This window comes from Lolium perenne, chromosome 5, assembly GCF_019359855.2.
Source record: "Lolium perenne isolate Kyuss_39 chromosome 5, Kyuss_2.0, whole genome shotgun sequence".
Taxonomy (NCBI): Eukaryota; Viridiplantae; Streptophyta; class Magnoliopsida; order Poales; family Poaceae; genus Lolium; species Lolium perenne.
The window spans coordinates 152,121,942-152,141,436 of NC_067248.2; the positions used below are offsets into that span (position 1 = coordinate 152,121,942).

Below are 19,495 nucleotides of genomic sequence, written 5' to 3' on the forward strand. Positions count from 1 at the left end.
GCTAACCATAGGGTTTCGCTTATTTTAGTACCGAAGGTTGGAGCAGAGATCTTCCATCGAGTACAATAGTATCCGACGTGCGTGTTATCGCATTGCTCGACGACCCTTATACTTTCATGTGGGTAATGCTCTCGATATCTCTTCCACTTTCCTTTGCGTAATCCAGTTGCTATCACGGGAATATTATGGTTAAGTGGCTGCGATTTCTTATTTCATCACTTGCACATTTGTCTTTCATCGCAATGTTTAAGTGTACCTATGCACGGCGTTTTAATAACTTTCAAATAATACCCGTTGCGCTATCGCGCAAATGGCGGAGGCTAACCATAGGGTTTGGCTTATTTTTTGTACCGAGGGTTGGAGCAGAGCTCTTGCATCGAGTACAATAGTATCCGACGGGGCGTGTTACCGCGTTGCTCATCGTAACCGTTGGTTTATTTCAATACTGGAGGCTCGGGAGCGTGTAGCTCTTTCGATGGCCGTCCCATGGTGAGCTATAGTAGTATTCAGCGTGTTTCGTTGGAGGAAACGCCCTCGACGGCCCTTGTACTCTCATTTGGGTAATGCTCTCGGTGTCTCTTCCACTTTCCTTTGGGCAATGCAGTTGCCATCACCGGAAAGTGGCTGCGATTTCTTATTTCGTTACTTGCACATTTGTCTCTCATCGCAATGTTTAAGTGTACCTATGCACGGCGTTTTAATAAGTTTGAAATAATTTCTAGAAAGACGCCGCTTTAACAAGTTGCCCAACTAATAAGTTGCCCACGTACTCTCGGAAAAAAAATTCGCTTACGCGCACGCAGTTTGGTGTCACTATTCACTCCCTCTAGACAGATAACGGTTCCGAGTTCCTTAACAAGACTGTTGATAATCTCCTCACCACCCACGGCACCGCCCTGCGACTATTATGCCCATGCACTTCCCAGCAGAACGGTAAAGCCGAGCGTGCCATTCGTACCATTAATGATACTATGCACACCATTATGTTCCAGGCTCACATTCCAGCTCCTCTCTGGGCTGACGCTCTGGCTACTGCCACATACCTGCTTAATCGTTGTCCTAGTACAACCATAAAGTCCCAGGTTCCGTACACATGCCTCCACGGTCGTCCTCCCTCATACATTGATCTTCGTGTCTTCGGTTGTCTTTGTTATCCTAAAATCGCGTCCACCGCTCCACATAAGCTTAGTGCTCGTTCCATGGCATGTGTCTTTCTTGGGTATCCCTCTAACCATCGGAGTTACCGCTGCTTTAACCCTGTCATTGGAAGAATACTCGTCTCGCGACATGCTGTCTTCGATGAGAAGGTTTTTCCTGTTCAGCATGCAGCTTCGTCATCCGCGCTTGCGCCTCCTGCGCCGCGCGGACTCGACGACCTCTTCGGCACGCCGCCCGTGCCGCCAACGCGAGCTCTTGCACCGGCCCCGCGCACCCTAGCGCCAGCCCAAGTGCGCCCGCCCCGGCCTCGAGCGCCCCCGCCTCGACACCGCCTCGCCCAGCCGGGTCCTCTACCGCGGCAGAGAATTCGGCGTTTTCTCTGCCGCGGCAGGCTGCCACGGCAGGAATTCCGGCAGTTTGTCTGCCGCGGCAGGCAGCCACAACAGGAACTCCTGTCGCACCTCGCGCTCGGCCCGCCGCCGCATGCCCTGCCCCTGCTACAGCAATTTTGAACTGGTAGTAGTTACACCGGATCGGTTCAACTGACCAACCAACACATAATTGGAATGTAACGTACTGTGAGACTCACACTCACAGGGCACCAAAATGTTGTGAAGGCCATGAAAGATCTCTTACAATATTATATGCATGGTGTGGATTAATGAGCTTGAGTGGTTACTGGGATGACATGCATATGATAATCACATTACCTTACGGGTTATAGTTTCGATGGCGAAAAAACCACGGAAGTGTATCTCATACCTCTTCAGGACACTGAAAACTACTATATATTCCCCTTAATTGTGCACCCTAGAGGTGCTAATTAAGTTCTAACAACAAATTGGAGCAGCAGCCACTGCTGTCCAAAATGTAAGGCCAAGACAGCATGATTTATCACAATTACCACAGAAGACAAAATAAGCAATATCACGACTGCGAAGGAGAAACAGACGGAAAGTGTATCAACAAAAATTCTTCCTGGGCAACAGTTCGTGTCATGCATAGGAGTAGTTAAAGAGCATATAAAGCTAAGCCCGTATTCTCAACATAGGGTCTGGATGAAGGATTGTCTTACAAGCCTCCCAATCAGCCAGAGGATGTACTGCACTTACACAAAATAACTTTTACATAGCCCTATCTACGTAGCTACCACAGCAGGTCAATGCCGCAGCATAGAAGACACATCCAGCGGAAGCATATAGGCAAATAATAAGGGCATCACATTAGCTTGATGCTGTCAAGGCGGTGAGCCCATCTCGCTAGCTTGATGATGTATGGAAGTCGCACCAAGTACCAGTGGACGCCGAGGTAGTGAGCATTACTAACATATACTGATGAGCTCTCACCTAGCCCCTGCAGCCGAGCCCGTCATGAAGATATGGCTGTACAGAACATGACCTGGTAAACAGAGAAAAGAACAAAGAACAAAGAACCATTATAGTGTACTGGTACTCGGAAGCAAAAGAGTCCCGTGAAAAAAGGAACGACATAGAAACAGAACTATTTCAAGATAGCAGTATCAAAGATCATAAAAGTGTATACACAAAGTAAGTAGGTTCTACCTTATACACATACACCATTTGCAGATACATCAGACCAACTTCTGGTTTGGTTTGTTGCCCGTTCCACATGAGCTAGCAGCAGTGTCGGTCCTAAGACATAAGAATGAGTGCACGATAAGGAATTTTTTCAACCTAGGCGACACATCGGGAAGAACCAAATAAGCCAAGAAAGTTCAATAAGAGAAATAGAAGTGTTCACCCTAACTTTGGCCTAGCTTCATATATTCTCTTCCTTATCAAGTATGGCAAACTCATGCCTACATTTTCACAATAGTAACATAAGAAAGCAGACACAACCTTGACTCTATTCAAAGAAACATATGTCAGTCTCAAAAAGATCATAGTGATACAAAGCAAAATGTAAAAGCATGGACAAATGCTATTAAAATAGAATGACGGGCAAAAAGTAGATTTAGCTATATATGCCAATCTAAATTCACAAATACTATAGTTAACACCAAGCCTGTTATTTTTCATTCAGCTACCTCATTATCTACTCTGCTGTGTTTCCGCTTTAACTACAAAAAAAAATATCATTCTTAGATTGTGAAGGCATCACAATATCTCAGGGGCACTTCAAAATGGTGCATCCAGAAATGGAGGATCGAGAAAGGGAGATAAAACAACTATGATACCTCGCTACGGCCAGACCATATTGATCTAGCATGTAACAGTCATACATATTTTTGTAACACAGACTGGAGCATGATCTGAACATATATATTAAGCAAAGAAAATGGAGAATCGGGATGACATAACTGCACATGTAAGTGATATGCTGGGTCTTAAATGCAAAAACTACAGAACTGCATTTCCTAGTAGAAGATACAAATCAAATATATCAATTAGTTAGAAGTAAATAGTCAAACAGAAAAGAGGGCTCAGAACGGCATATGGAATACGTGATACAGTTGCTCTTGAAAATTATAACGATCACACAACAGTTAAGCTAAAGAATTCGCCAAGAAAACCTACCACAACCCAAAGATATCATGCGGGCCGTATTGTCTATACTGACCAAAAATTTGAAATGAGTGCTCGTAATTGTAATAGTTCTATTAATTTGAAGTGAAATGTCCTTTGACAAATTATTTTGGCTCTATGGCTTGTACCATTCTCTAGAAGTGAACAAATAAATCAATTCGGAAAATATAGCCTGTAGACACCATTGGATTATCCAGTTGGCAAATTCATTCCCATAATATTTTTACACAACTTATGAAAAAGCTCTCTTCTTAAAAAAAAACTTGTACGTAAGTGTTGGTCAGTAGCACCAACATTAAATGATGAAAGTGATTATATAATAATAGAAAGCAAATTATCCCAATTGCAAAACAAAACGAACAGATCAGTTAGAGAACTTCAATGTCATGCATCCACAAGCACCAAGCACATATCTTCAAAACATAGTTAGAAATTATATCATTGCAATACTAACTTTTGAATAATAAAGCACCTTTTATCGAATATAGCTTGAAAATGTAGCAGATAATTAAATGTGCAATATCCTTTGTCCATGTACATTTTTAATTCAAAGCTGGTGCATTGCAAAATAAAAAAAAAGCTCATGAGACTTGTCTCACAATCCCATGTAAAATATGTGAATTATGGTAGCCAGTAGTTAGGACCTTGTAAATTCCATACGGAAAATTTTCCACTGCACTACAATATCAAGAACCTGTGAAATAGTGCCCTTTCTAGTAACCCTTCAGGCCCTCATCCTCCTCCCCTATCTCTGCAATTTGCAAATGCCAGACAGAAAATAAATGATGGGTCCATCAGATTATATGTGATTAATTACACAAGTCAAAAATCTAAGAACTTTACCGTAACACAATTCGGACAAATACAGTTAGAAAGCATAAAATAAATTCATGATGGCAGTTAAAAGTGGAAAACAAACTGAAACGTGAAGATGCAGAATTGAACTAAAAAGTACTTACATATATACATGAACCAAGTGATTCCATAGTGGATCGAAAGAAGCGTTATTACATGAGTATCAACGATTTCATAACTTTCAAATCAAATGCCTAGTGCTCCAAATTTAATGTCTCAGAATAAATATGCCTTGAAATTTATCCAAACCGTAAATTTGAAAAGGAATTTGTTGCCATGAAACAGCCAATTTGGTAGCTGTATTCAAAAGAACAATTCGTTCCACTTCATGGCTTAAAACAAATCGTGAACAAAAACCACAAATGAAAGGAGCTGCATTCAAGCAAATCTGAATATCTACACCGTCATTATCATAGGCAGAGACGATGCATTTGAGAAGTCATGTAATGTCAGTTTTTCTATTGAGCCATCTCATTTCTTGACAACATTTTAGCGAAATTTACATATGGCAAGAAATAGAGTGGCTGGCCTCTTAGCCAAATTTTACGAATACACAAAAAGGCTTGCAGTTTATGAAGAAAATAAACACGTCTCTATTCCTCCCACTTTGACTATTTACATAAATTATTTCCAGTGAAAATTACAGCATGATCAAAAAAAGTCTGAACTTTCTAAACTAATTTTATAAATTTCTTAGATGGTGTTGCAATAGTTGTTGAAATCCCTTCTTAAGGACGACAGTTCTAGCACTTCCGTGTTCAGAAGCCACAATTGTGTATCCATACCATTGTGTAATGTCAACTACCGACTACTTGCAACATGACAATTGCTGACCTATCAATAATGCTAAATCTAGTTCTTACCCTCTTTAATGAATCTATTTTATTGGTGGTAATGTGGAGAGGATGTTCACATCTAGTGGTGTGGATATATCCCTACAGTAATAAGCAGTTAAAGATATACTCAGACTTGAACTTGCACAATGCATGCTATTATGGATTTGAGTAGCGCTGAAAACTAATCGTTTGACCCTATAATAGAATCTAGCAAATATAGTTGTTCAGTCCTACACAGATATGAGTGAGCCCAAGATCACGAGATCAAATGAATGATCTGGATATCAAAATCCCAAAAAAGTTGCCAAATCCTAAAAAAAGTTCTAATGTACCAATCTGCAAGGACAATCAAATGATTCAGAATGATCTCACAGAAAATCCTAGTCAGCAAATAATCTACGAGAAAATCCAACTAACCGAATGAAATAACTCAGAACCACCGGAAGTAGCAGAAACACTAAATGTTGAAGCTCACCAAAAGTTGGAACTGTTAATTCCAAGTAACTCGTTAGTGTTGGAGTGCTGGTAATTCAGGTAAAACGAAAGTGAACAGATAAAGCAAAATTATAAGTGACAGAAGAACTGTAGCGACTTTACATGGAAAGTTCGGAACACTTGAATGCATGCACATATGGAGTATATGAAATGGTAACATGGTTCGGTACATACCTGCATTGTTTTATGAGAGCTTCCTCCCTAGTGACATTCATCTTGAACTTCTTGACCTTGTAATTTGACCTACTATAGGCAAGAGAAATTATCAACGGTTGAGCCTTTTCTTCCCCAAGAAGTATTTTCCAATAAACATCAGGAGTGTTTACTCATGAAGTAATGAGCCAGCAGCACAAATGTTAGACCTATCTAGATAAAACATGAGACTTTTGTTAATGGGATCGGACGAGTGTTCACCAATGGGAGCACCTGTGTTCCAAGTGTGAATCATATCTTCATGATTTACTTTCATGCTCACCAGCGGAATAGCATCACACATCCATGACCAGCTGCAAGAGTGACACAATAAGGTTACATGTTACAACATAATATTTTCATGCATAGTTTGGATTAGCAAGTAAAGACTAATGCTTGGATTAGGAAGTAATCAACCACATTGCACACCACCTAGCATAAACCAAAGAGTCGGTTGCATAGAAAAATGACATGTTGGAGCTGTTGTAAGCCTATGGATGGGATGGAGATGGCGAGGTCGCCGGAAAGGACATGTAGCCTCCGGCCCAGTTGTAAAAGGGGTCGATGACTGACAAGGGATTAACTTGTCAATGCCTATGGATTGTAGGCTAGGGTTTAGTTAGAAGTAGAGGGCAAGTAGATCTCGAAGGTTTCAGCCGAAAAGTACTCGACGACTATGAAAACTAGGGTTTGCAGATAATGATTCGATTGATTCTTTTGTCCCTCGACTCCCCCTTATATATGAGGTGAAGCCGAGGGATTCGTGCTATACAAGTTTACAGAGTCCGGGACGTTTTCTAACTCGTCCCGCCAGATTACAAACAACACTTCCTATTACAACTCTATCTTTCCTTAGTAAATCTTGGGCTCCCGAATCTTCTTATTCTTCGGGTATTGGGCCTCCAGTAAACCCCGGGTACCATCTTCGGCAGGCCCATTTGGGATGCCTATGTCAGTAGCCCCCGAGATTTTGCTTGAATCGTAGAGTCAGGGAAAATCTCCATTGTTTATTTTTACTCGAAAGCTTTAACCTTTTATATTTCCTCACATAAAATTCTATATTGTACAGGGATACTGGTAATTGGGGCTAGTTCATCTGACGGATCAGGTACTAGTTAACTGCTCTAGTGGCAATCCGCAAAAACCTACTTCAAAATCACGTCCCCGGACATGATCTCGGGATACTGGTGTAAACGTCGACAGTGCCGCTTAAGGTCTTACCATTCGTCGAGTCCCGCCAAATTTATCGGGTACCAAACGCGTCCGTTAGGATTTTTCTTCGTATCTGTTGATACGGATAAAAGTAGCAGAGCGCAGTCTTTGGCGATGCCACGCCCAGCAGAACGGATCTGGGGTCTTACCTTCGCAAATTTGCGGCATTCAGAAATTGATCGCAACTTCGGCGTTCTGAGAATATATTGTCGAGTGCTTTTCCGGCTGTTGGAATGGCACATTTTATCGAGTCATATATGACTTATATTGTTCTCCCGATGGGAGTATATGTAGAGTTAATTATAACTCGAAATATACTCTCTTGTTTTTCTATTTTTGTTAATTTCATCGGGCACGCGAACAGCGTTCCCGATGGGAGTAGCCCCCGAGGCTACAACCAAGAACTTGTGCTTGGTTGTAGGCTCAACATTTTAGTCCACCTTGTCGCTATATTTTCATTACTTCCCAATATGATCTCTTTCTTCTTCTCTCTTTTTTTTTTATCTCTCGGGTGCGCGAACAGCGTTCTCGATGGGAGTAGCCCCCGAGGCTACAGCCAAGGACTTGTGCTTGGTTGTAGGCTCCCGCAATTTCTATATTTATCATACTCGAAAATTTACTTTTTCTGAAGTAGCCCCGAGCATTTGGGCAAAAACTTGTATTTGACCAAAGGTTCCCGAGGTATTGAATAATTCTTTCTGTCGCCGTTTTTCTTGTCGACATACTTCCCTTAATCAAATTTACTTCATCCTCCTCGAATAGTCGTGATTTTTCTGCCCTGTGGGTCCATTGCTTCGACTACGTTGACACGTCGTGCAAGTAGTGGACACACGTCCTCCGCTTTTCCTGGCGCACGTACGGTAACGCCTATTTCAGTAAAAATACTCTTTTGCCCTTGTGTCTAGAAGATCCATCCTCACCACATGATTTCTTCATCCAACGGCACACCGCTTTCACCCGAATCTTATATAAACCCTTCTTCAACCTTCGTTCATCCCTCGCTTGCGCCGCTCACCTGTTCCTCTTCGCAAAACTTCCCCGCGCCCAACTCTCTCCAATCTTCCGTACGCACATACATTGCTCGCCCACCGCCGTTGATGCCACCGCGCACGCGTCCGACTCGCCACAAGACGCCGGAATCCAAGATGGCCGCCGAGGATCTTGAGTGGGAGAGATCCAAAATCTCCAATCAAGACATCAACACGCTGAAGAGGCTCGGCCTCATGACGAAGGAGGACGCCATCCGCTTTCCTAGCGAAGAAAGCTACCCCAAGCCTCCAATGGAGTATCGGGTTAGTTTTGTTGATCACCCGATCCGCGGCCTTTCAACCCCAATCCACGATTTCCTCCGCGGCCTTCTTTTTGTTTATGGGATTCAACCGCACCCGCTTGACTCCCAATTCCATCCTTCACATTTCTATTTTTATCACACTTTGCGAATGCTTCCTCGGAATCACTCCCAATTGGGCTCTGTGGAAGCGCATTTTCTGTCTCCGCCGTAATGGCTCCCACAACGTCACTTATAACATAGGTGGCGTTGTTATCTGTGTTCGGACTGATGTCGATTATTTCGACGTCAAGTTTCCTGATTCTGTCCAAGGATGGCGCAAAAAGTGGCTCTACATCCACGAAGAAAGCGCCAATTCCGTGGAGCACAACATAGTTCCTTTCGACGGAAGTGCCGTGGATTCAGCGTCGCCGTTCCTCGGGATGCCGAAGCTTCGAAGAAGAGAAAAAGCGACAGAGGCGCTCATGGCTCGTATCCGTCATCTTCAAAACACTCGAGGCAAAGAGCTATCTGGTGTTCAAATTATCGCCTACTTCCTTAGGATTAGAGTGCAGCCTCTTCAGTGCTCGCAAAAATCCCCTTTGGACGTATTCTCGGTGAAAATGACGCCAACAGTAATCTCCATGATCTTTCTCGTAAAGGACTTGGAAAAATTGGTTCGAAGAATTTCTCGATTAGGCAAGAAGGATCCTATTCCCTCCTCCCGTCGAGTGGAACCATACAAGGCTTCCAATCCTCTTCCCGAGGTATTTTGTCTTCTCGAAGTTTTATCTTGTTTTGAACTGTTCCTCGTATCTTATTTGCAGTGGTATCTCACTTATTCTCTTTTGTCACTATTTCTTTGTAGAATCATCCTACTATGGCTTCCCTTCCTCCTCTTCCTGAGGATGGAGAGGTCGAAGAAAGAGCCGTTGTCGATGATGTCAACCAGAGACCCCTCTTTTAGGAATGAACCCGCAGATTCTCGAAAATCTGCGGGATCTACTGAGAAGGATGCTGCCTCTGAAGATACAACATCAGCACAATCTCCTCCTCCTGCTGTTTCTCCGAAGAGCAAAAGGAAAAGGAGCAATGCCGAAGATTCCGGGACCTCGAAACCCGAAGAAACTGCTCCTGCACCTCGAAAAGCAGCTTATGATCCATACATCGAGAGTATCATCAGCTCGTAGGTTCCTTGCTCTTTTCCTTTTTTATTTGAAGAATTTTATTTTGCCTTGCTTTTTATTCTGCCACTATTTTGTCACAGTTGATGATGAAGAAACTCCAACTTTAGATGTGGCTGCTCGAACGAGCACATCACATACTTTAGTAATTTTAAAAACCAGTTGAAGGGGAGGAATCGTCGCCTCCTCAACAAAATGTTGATACATCTACTCCTTTCGAGCCCCCGTGCCCCTCCACCAAAAAGGGCACGGGTTGAAAAGATTGTTGATCCCGCCCCTCGCTTGGGCAGTTCGTCGCCCCGCTCCTAGATGATGTAAGTTTGTCGACATCTATATTTTCTTTATTTTATTTCTTCCCATCTCTTTTTTTATGCCGATGTTTCTCTTACTGTGTTCACGTTGAACAGCCTATGATCAAGGATCTTCTCCGCATCGGTTCCCAATTTATTGGGTACCGTGAATATGCTAATAGAGCCGAAGGTAACGACTGTCATACTTGTCGTTTTTCCTTAATTTGTCACTCCTGTTGCTTGCCGCGATTTTTTGATCTTTCTTCTCTCTTTTTTCCATATCTCGACAGAGAAATTTGCAGAGGCTAACGAACGCGCCGACGCACTGGCTCAAAAACTTGAGCAAAGTGAGGCGGCTCGCAAGAAAGCCGAACTCGCTGCTAGCAAAGCCAAGGTCGAAGCTGATGAAGCTAAGGCGAAAGCTGCTGGTGTCGAGGAACTGCAGAAGAAACTTGAGGATGCGACAACTGCCTTGGATGAGCTCAAAGCTGCACAAGCTTCTCGTGACGAAGGAATCCTCAAGCGTTTGAAGTCGCAAAGTCGACGTACTCTGAGTAATATTATCAATCCCTTTTATTTTACTGCACTTCCTGTTTCTTGGTTGTTTGACTGATGTCTTGTCTCGTGTGGCAGCCCAAACAAACCAGGATTTTGATCTGGATAATCCTGTCAACGATCCTCTCCTTGACGCACTTTCTCTTCTGGAGTTTCACGGGCGCGAAATTCGTGAAGGCGTGGCAAATGCTAATGCAGGATTGTCAGCGTTGTTCCCTTATTTCTTTCCGAAGAAAGAAGAACCCGCAACTTTCCTTAACCTCGCCAAGATGTTTAATGCTTCGGAAGACCTGGGATTGAAGATGCGTCAGGAGAATATGAAGGTTGCTGTCGAGAGTACTGTTGCCCTGGTTGCTGACAGCCAACAAACGCTTGATTGGATGAAGGTTGGCGACACCAGTCAGATAGAGCAGTCAAGATGGAGGTCGCTGATCAAGGCGGCCAAGCCCAACACGAAGAAGATCTTGGCGTATCTGGGGATCAAGCCAGCTTCAACTCCTAGCTCCTCGAGGCCGGAGGTCTAGTTGCATGCCTCTCGTTTTTCTTCTTCTGTTTCTTCGTCGCCAAAGTAGTCATTTGGCGACACGTACTTTCTTAACTCCACTGTAATGCCCTTGTAATTATTCCAAGAGATTAATGAAGACTTCTATCTTTGCTTGTTATTTGATGTTGTCTTGTTTATTTTTCAGTTGATATTTGATAACTATACTCCATCTTCTGCTCCTTCCAATGTTTCGCCTTCTTCTTCCCGCGCGAGGAAAGCTTTTGGTGATACCGCTCCTGTCGACGATACCTTGTCGCAAGAACTGGATGAACTTCGGCAACAACTTCAGTATGCGAAGAAGCAAACACTTGTGATGATGGAGCAATCTCGTAAGTCATCTGAAGCCGAAAAAATTGCTCTTCAACAAGCTCGCGAGGCCGTAGCTGCTAAGGAAATTGCTGCTTCCGAGGCTGAAAAGGCGACTATTCGAGAAAATTTCATGCTCGAATTAATGAATGAAGCTAGTGCAGATATGTCGGGTATGCCTGTTTCATCCGCTGATATCCTTTATTTGCATACTATTGTTTCTTTGAAGGTTTCCGCTTTTTTGTTTTGATAGGTGCCTTTACTGATGCTGCTGCCGAGGAAGAAAGGGTGAATGCTAGGACAACCCTCCTTGTTAATCTCTCCTTGGACCATGGTTCTTTGTTTTGGGCTACCCCGGAAAGGACCCGCCAAATTGTCAGATTTCAAGATCGCGCCTCTCAAACTCGCGATTTCCTCGACTTCTGTACCAAGACCTTGTCCATGGTTTACAACTCCATGTTTCCTCGCAACGTCCAACCAAAAACTCTTCCTGAATTGATGGAAAGGTTCAAGGATGCTCGCAGTATCCATGATTTTGTCAAAGCTCAACTAGTAGCCGGCGCTGATTTGCTCTTATCATGCTCCAAATCTGCCACTCGAAGCTTGACCTTACCCAGGTTGTCGAGAAGGTTCACCAAAAAGTAAAACGGCGGAGAGTTGGTGTTGACAGGATTAACACGAAGGTTACGCCTATAGCCGAAGAAATGATTGAGGACCTACTTCGGATGGATGCCGACTTTTTGCCGATGGCCATTATGCCGATTTTCTTGGTGCTGCTCTGAGGAAAACAGGGTTACTCTTGATGACATATTGAATCAAGACTAGTTAGTTTCTTCTTGTAGATATTTCTTCTTTGTAATCCATGACTATATTGTAAAGCAATCATTATATTTCTCTGTTTGTTTAGCCCCCGAGTGTTTCGGTGACTCTTTACTATATTTGTATACTTGCGAGGTTTTGAACCAAGGCATTTATATATTTAAGGCGAATATGAGCCCCCAAGCTTTTTATTGAGCACTATTTTGTATTTTTGTTGACTCACGAGGTATTTGAATACCAAGGCAAGCTTTTCCTTTTGTCGATGAACTATATTGAAATTCGTCGGAGCGAAGACTTTGGTTATGTCGATAAAGAAGAAAAGTTATATTGTCACTATCTTTATTATATTGCAGCACCGCGAGCCCGCCTCATTAAAAACCTTCTCCGGCCCCACTCGGTGCCCCGAAAAAGGAAAAGAGTGCGTCTGAAAACTCGCGGGCGTTTCAGTACATTGAAGCTTTACAAAGACTATATTTTGACTCTAGGCGTAAAAACGCCTAAGTTGCGCCACGTTCCAGGGGTTTGGCTCCTCCACCCCTGTCTTCTTGTCCTTTATTCTGTATGCTCCTCCTCCAATTACTTCCGTGACAATGTAAGGGCCAAGCCATGGTGACTCGAGTTTTTCATGACTTTTTTGCGTGAGCCGAAGAACTAGGTCTCCCACCTGAAAAGATCTTGGCCGCAAACGTCGACTGTGGTAATTTTTCAAGTCCTGTTGATATTTGGTTACCCGAGATAATACTTCATCTCGAGCTTCATCAAGTGCGTCGACGTCGTCTTCTAGCACTCTTCTCGACGTTTCTTCATCATATTCAGCGACACGTGGAGAGTTGTGCTCTATCTCGATTGGTAGTACCGCTCTGCTCCATGAACCAGGAAAAACGGAGTTTCCTGCGTTGCTGTGTTTGGTGTTGTTCGGATGCTCCACAACACGCTTGGTAGTTCTTCTGGCCAGGTATGTCGAGCTTTTTCCAGTGGTCCTAACAAGCGCTTCTTGATACCATTGCAGATGATGCCATTGGCTTTCTCGACTTGCCCATTGGTTTGAGGATGTGCAACTGACGCAAAGTTCAGCTTAATACCCACCTCTTCGCAATAATCTTTGAATTCATGGGATGTGAAGTTTCTGCCGTTGTCTGTGACTATGCTGTGGGGCACTCCAAATCTGAAGACGAGGCCTTTTACAAATTTTATCGCGGATGCTCCATCTCGGTGAATTTATCGGCTTCGCTTCTATCCACTTTGTAAACTTATCGACAGCTACTAGCATGTACTCCTTTCCTCCTGGCCAGGATTTGTGTAACTTACCCACCATATCAAGTCCCCATTGAGCAAAGGGCCAAGACAATGGTATTGGTGCTAGCTCTGCTGCTGGAGAGTGAGGTTTTGCGGCGCACCATTGACAAGCGTCGCAAGTTCTTACTATGTCCTTGGCGGCCTCGATTGCTGTCAACCACGAGAAACCTGCCCGAAAAACCTTGGCTGCGATAGCTCGACTACTTGCGTGGTGGCCACATATTCCTTCGTGTACATCCTTCAGGATTATTCTTCCTTCTTCGGGTGTAACGCACCTTTGCAAAACGCCTGAAATACTTCGCTTATACAATTCTCCCTTGACCACCGTAAAAGCTTTGGAGCGTCGAATTACTCGCCTTGCTTCAACCGGATCATCGGGTATTTCTTTCCTCATGATGTATGATATGTACGGCTGCATCCATGGTATCCGTATCACCATGACCAAGTCCTGATCCTCTTCTTCGTCCTCTTGCTTTTCCTTGGCAGCTCCCGAGGGTTTCTTCTCCTTCTTTTTGACTTTGTTGGCTTAGTGGATCTCTCTCGTTATCTCTTCCCAGAATACACTGGCGGGACTGGAAGGCACTGTGACCCGATGTTTGCAAGAACGTCGGCTTCGTCGTTGCTCAACCTGCTAATATGATTTACTTCGCATCCATCGAATAACTTCTCAAGCTCGTTGTACACCTCCTTGTATGCCATCATGCTATCATTGATTGCATCACATTGGTTCATAACTTGCCGAGCCACCAACTCGTGAGTCGCCAAAGATTTTTAATCGAGTTGCTCCGCAGGCTTTTGCCATCTTCATCCCGTGTATGAGAGCCTCATATTCTGCTTCATTGTTAGATGCGTTAAGGAACGTCATCCGGAGGATGTACTTCAATTTGTCGCCTTCAGGTGATATGAGTACTACTCCTGCGCCAGCTCCTTCTAGTCTCTTGGACCCATCAAAGTTCATGGTCCAAGTTCTCGATAAACTGGAGGTCCTGTATTTTGCAACTCCATCCATTCTGCGATGAAGTCCTGGCAGTATTTGCGACTTTATTGCTTTTCTTTTTCATACGTGATGTCCCGAGGGAAAGTTCTATTCCCCAAAGGGAGACACGACCCGTAGCTTCTGGGTTATTCAGTATATTTGATAAGGGAGCTTCATTGACCACTATGATCGGGTGTGCCGAAAAATAGTGGCGCAATTTTCGTGCTGTCGTGAACACTCCATATGCTAGTTTTTGGTACTGAGGGTACCTTTGTTTTGAAGGTGACAAGACTTCGCTCACGAAGTATACTGGCCGCTGCACTCCATGGATTTTCCCTTCTTCTTCTCTTTCGACAACTAATACCGTGCTAACCACTTGGGGCGTGGCTGCGATATATAACAGAGAGGTTCCTTTTCCTTTGGAGCCACCAGGATTGGTGGTGTCGAGATTTTTCGCTTCAGCATCCTCGAAAGCTCTGTCGGCCTCTTCGTTCCACCGGAATTTATCTCCTTGTTTTATCGCGCATAAAATGGTAATGCTTTTTCTCCTAACCTCGGCGACGAACCTGCTCAAAGCTGCGACTCGCCCGATTAGCTGCTGTATTTCTTTCAACTTTGTTGGCTTTCTCATTGTTACTATGGCTTGTATTTTTTCGGGATTTGCTTCAATCCCTCTTGCCGAAACTAGAAACCCTTAAGTTCTCCTCTTGGGACGCCAAAAGAACACTTCGTCGGGTTCAGCTTTGAGGCAGAATTTGTCGAGGTTGTCAAAAGTTTCTTTGAGATCCTCGATCAATGTTGTCCCCTTTTTTGATGTTATGACGACATCATCGATGTATACTTGCACGTTTTTCCCGATCTGTGTTGCTAAACACTTCTGCATCATCCTCTGATATGTTGCTCCCGCATTTTTTAGACCAAAGGGCATTGTCTTGTAGCAAAACACGCCGTAAGGTGTAATAAACGCTGTCTTGGCTTCATCATCTTCTTTTAATCTGATCTGGTTATAACCAGAGTATGCATCCAAGAAGGAAAGACGTTCGCAACCTGCCGTGGAGTCGATAATTTGATCGATCCTTGGGAGGGGAAAGTGATCCTTAGGACAATGTTTATTGAGGCACGTAAAGTCGACGCACATGCGAAGGACTGTCGTGTTTTTCTTCGGCCCCATCACCGGGTTAGCTACCCATGTGGCTTCGTAGATATTTCTCTCGATAAAACCAGCTTCTTCGAGTCGATTTATTTCTCGAAAGCATGGCTTTGCGGTTTGGTTCGAAAAACGCCGCAAAGGTTGTCTCGATTGGTTTCGCTGTTGGATCCATATTTAGGTGGTGCTCGGCAAGTTCCCTGGGTACTCCTGGCATGTCATCTGGACACCATGCATAGATTTTCCAGTTCTCACGGAGGAACTTGACGAGCGCGCTTTCCTATGCGATATCCATATCGTTTGCGATAGATGTCGTCTTTTTGGATCTGTCGGGTGAATCTGCACCTCCTTAGAATTTTTCTCCTGTGTTGAAAGTTGATTCTTTATTTGCCCTTCCAGCTACCTGGGCAAGACGTCGTAATCAGTCATGCTTTTTGACGCCAAGTACTCGGCTTGCATCCCAAAAGTTTCGCCAACCCGTGAAAATCCTTGTCGCACTTATCGGCTAAGGCAAAGCTTCCCTTGACTGTGATTGGTCCTCTTGGTCCGGCAACCTCCACAACAGGTATGTATAGTGTGGTACTGCCATAAATCTAGCATATGCTGGTCGTCCCAACAGAGCGTGGTATTGTGATGGAAAATCCGCGACTTCAAATTCGAGCTTCTCGATTCTATAATTTTCTCGGGTCCCAAATTGAACATCGAGATTGATTTTTCCCAATGGATAACTTGGTTTCTCTGGTGTGATGCCGTGGAATCTTGTGTCTGTTGGTTTCAAGTTTGCTAAGGATATGTTCATCTTCCTCAATGTATCTGCATACATGAGGTTCAAGCTGCTGCCGCCGTCTATGAACACTCGAGAGACATCAAATCCTGCGATAACCGCCGGCGTAATAAGTGCCGATCGCCCTGGTCGAGGAACTTGCTGCGGATGATCTGCTATTGTGAAGCCGATATCTTGTCCCGACCAATTAAGGTACTCAACTGTTGGTGGAGGCATTTTCTCTGCCATAAACACCGTCGTGAGATTACTTTTTGAGCTCTATTGGACGGCCTTCCCTTCTGAATCATCAACACTGCTCCGTTGGAGTTAGGATCAACATAGGGTGGTGGTGCAGGTGCTGCCGCTATTCTTAGCTGGTGTCGATTGTCCTCTGTAATCGCGGGAGGTGGCGGTAGATGAACCTCGCTCCTAGGCTCCCGAGGGTTTCTCTGTGCTGCTCGAGCGTGAGCATTTTCTGCGTATCTGAACATTGCCTGAAAATTTCGACAATCTTTCTGCAGGTGCCCTGACTGTCTTTTCCCGTTGCTGTCGAGGAAGAAGTGCATCTGGCACGGTCCGTTCAGCATTTCCTCGGGGGACACGAAAGGTCTTGGAAACCTCGGCCCACTATTTTGCCTGTTGCGTGAATCATCCCTATTATCACCTCGCTGTTCACTGCTTCTCCGGTAATCATCTCTCGTTGCCTCCTGTATTTGTCCGAAAACCTGCCGAAATTTGTCCCGGGGCGTCGTAGTTCTGGTACGTCCGAGGAAATCTTCGCCTCGGTTGATAGTTTCGACCACGGTCCTCCTCTCGGCGACCTGTGTCGTTTGTTGTGGACAGCGTCTTCTCCATCTCGCCCATTTATTTGCTATCTCCATCAACGCGGATACTGTCCTTGGATTGGTCCTTCCCAAATCCTCGACAAAGTCTCCACGCTCGACTCCCGCGACAAACGCATCTATTGCTCTCTCGTCAGATATGTTTTCTGCCGAGTTTTTGATGATATTCCACCTCTGGATGTACTTTCTCATTGGCTCATCTGGCTTTTGTCGACACGCTCTCAACTCCTCTAACGATGCGGGTTTTTTGCACGTGGATCTGAAGTTCTTGACGAACACGTCCTCGAAACTTTCCCAAACTGTCGATGGATCCCGGAGCGAGTTTCTTTATCCATGATCGTGCGGCACCACTCAGGTGCACCTGGATGCTTTGCATGGCTGTTGCCCTAGTTCCTCCCGTCGCCTTCACCGTCTCCAGATAGTCGACTAGCCAATCCTCTGGATCTTGAAGGCCGTCGAATTTCTTGAAATTATCGGGTAACTTGAATCCTGAGGGGACTCGCATTTTTCGGACTCTTCTCGTGAAGCATGGTAAGCCGCACATATCTTCGTCGTTAAGTTCTGGGGATTGCCGATGATCCCTTCGCTTTGCCGCGCTCCGTCGACTCTTGCTTGTGCTGCCGTGTCTCTTGCTCCACTTGGCCCTTCGTGCTGCCGCTGTTGCTGCCGCGGGTCGCGGACTATTTTGCCTTGCCACTCCTTCGGGAGGCGTTGATATAAACGCCGTCCCCATAGCTCCAACTCCTGCTACCGCCATATTGTACAGTTGTTTCCCTTGGGTCACCCGGGAGGTGGTTTAGATGCAAGGATAAAAGCGTGTGTCGCCATATACCCAGCCTCTGGTGTCTTAGGGATGATGTTTCCTCTTGTATCTATCGACATAAAGGACATGTCGAGGTTTTGAACCAAGTGTTCTCTTTCTGCCTCGGGTATGTGTTGCAGCCTTGATCTTGCTCTGTTCCGCGCCTCCCGATGGCTATCACCCGTAGTTCTAGATTGTCGACTTAAATCTGCCCTTCTCCTGCTGGATGCCGTATCTGCATCGTTTCTCCTGTTCAACTCAGCTGTCCTGTTTTTCCAATTCCCTGGCAGCTCGTGCGAGCCTATATTGATATGCTTGCAATTCTTCTGGTGTGGCTGTGGTAGCCATTGGTTCTGTGCCGTTCATAGCTCTCGCAGCTCTGTCCCACGCTGCTTGTGAAAGTTGAACTCTATCTCGCGGCTCTGGCCCGACGTATTTGTTGCCCAAGCCTTGTCGCAGATTGGAGGGATCGACGTATGGATTTCCCAAACTGTCGAAAGCCTCAGATGTCTCCTCTTGATTTTCAATGGCGTAAATCTGATGATACCTTGTACTCAGATCTATGTTGGGTTTGGTGACATCATCGTTGAGATTGATGAAGACCTTGCCCACTGTGAGAGATTTGTCGATGAAGTCATGACTGTCGACATCGCTTGAGCCATCGCTTATATACGAGTCCGCAGATGACTCAAACGATATGTCGTTGAAGATCTTGGCGAGTTTCTCTCTTGCTCTGATACTGACGTAGCGTGTCGCCGAGGTTTCTTCTTCTCCTGACTCGTTTGACGATGCATAGCTTGAAAAATCGGAATCGGCCACTGATGATCCCGACGAAATCGGAATCTCGACACGATACGATCCTTCCTTCTCGACGCGAAAGTGGAACCTTCCGAACGTCATCTCCATGGGCTCCGCCAGATACGCATATGCATCCAAACGGGAGGGTGGGTGAGGAACAAAATCGACAAGACCAGTAGCGATCTGTTTACCTCGATCCATTGTGTTGCTTGCGGTTGACGATGTCGAAGATCTTGAGCGTGCCATCGAGATCAGCTCCTTACGCCTCTAATTCCCACAGACGGCGCCAATTGACAAGGGATTAACTTGTCAATGCCTATGGATTGTAGGCTAGGGTTTAGTTAGAAGTAGAGGGCAAGTAGATCTCGAAGGTTTCAGCCGAAAAGTACTCGACGACTATGAAAACTAGGGTTTGCAGATAATGATTCGATTGATTCTTTTGTCCCTCGACTCCCCCTTATATATGAGGTGAAGCCGAGGGATTCGTGCTATACAAGTTTACAGAGTCCGGGACGTTTTCTAACTCGTCCCGCCAGATTACAAACAACACTTCCTATTACAACTCTATCTTTCCTTAGTAAATCTTGGGCTCCCGAATCTTCTTATTCTTCG

At 44.8% G+C, this 19,495-nt stretch overlaps 1 protein-coding gene and 1 long non-coding RNA gene across 3 annotated transcripts; one reads left to right on the forward strand and one right to left on the reverse strand.

Annotated features, from left to right (window-relative positions):
• Positions 1–2,111: 2,111 nt before the first annotated feature.
• On the reverse strand, positions 2,112–3,777 carry LOC127300265 (uncharacterized). Of its 2 annotated transcripts, XR_011745112.1 has the most exons (4): positions 3,206–3,777; positions 2,920–2,977; positions 2,721–2,810; positions 2,112–2,556 (listed from the first exon to the last, which is right to left on the reverse strand). It is a non-coding gene; the product is annotated as an uncharacterized lncRNA (long non-coding RNA). The 2 variants fall into 2 exon arrangements; XR_007851037.2 differs by lacking the exon at positions 3,206–3,777 and having other exon boundaries at positions 2,920–3,059.
• A 6,338-nt stretch (positions 3,778–10,115) lies between these two features.
• LOC139831307 (uncharacterized) lies at positions 10,116–11,116 on the forward strand. Its single transcript, XM_071820608.1, has 3 exons — positions 10,116–10,225; positions 10,326–10,589; positions 10,669–11,116. Exons 1-3 carry the CDS (start codon positions 10,156–10,158, stop codon positions 11,112–11,114), a joined length of 780 nt encoding a protein of 259 aa, XP_071676709.1. The 5' UTR covers positions 10,116–10,155; the 3' UTR covers positions 11,115–11,116.
• The last annotated feature ends 8,379 nt before the right edge of the window (positions 11,117–19,495 follow it).

Bases quoted from the DNA above. Each gene is read 5' to 3' on its own strand.
- LOC139831307 (XM_071820608.1), top strand. From the start codon at position 10,156: ATGATCAAGGATCTTCTCCGCATCGGTTCCCAATTTATTGGGTACCGT. The intron at 10,226-10,325 runs GTAACGACTGTC...ATATCTCGACAG, and splicing joins ATATGCTAATAGAGCCGAAG to AGAAATTTGCAGAGGCTAAC. The intron at 10,590-10,668 runs GTAATATTATCA...CTCGTGTGGCAG, and splicing joins GCAAAGTCGACGTACTCTGA to CCCAAACAAACCAGGATTTT.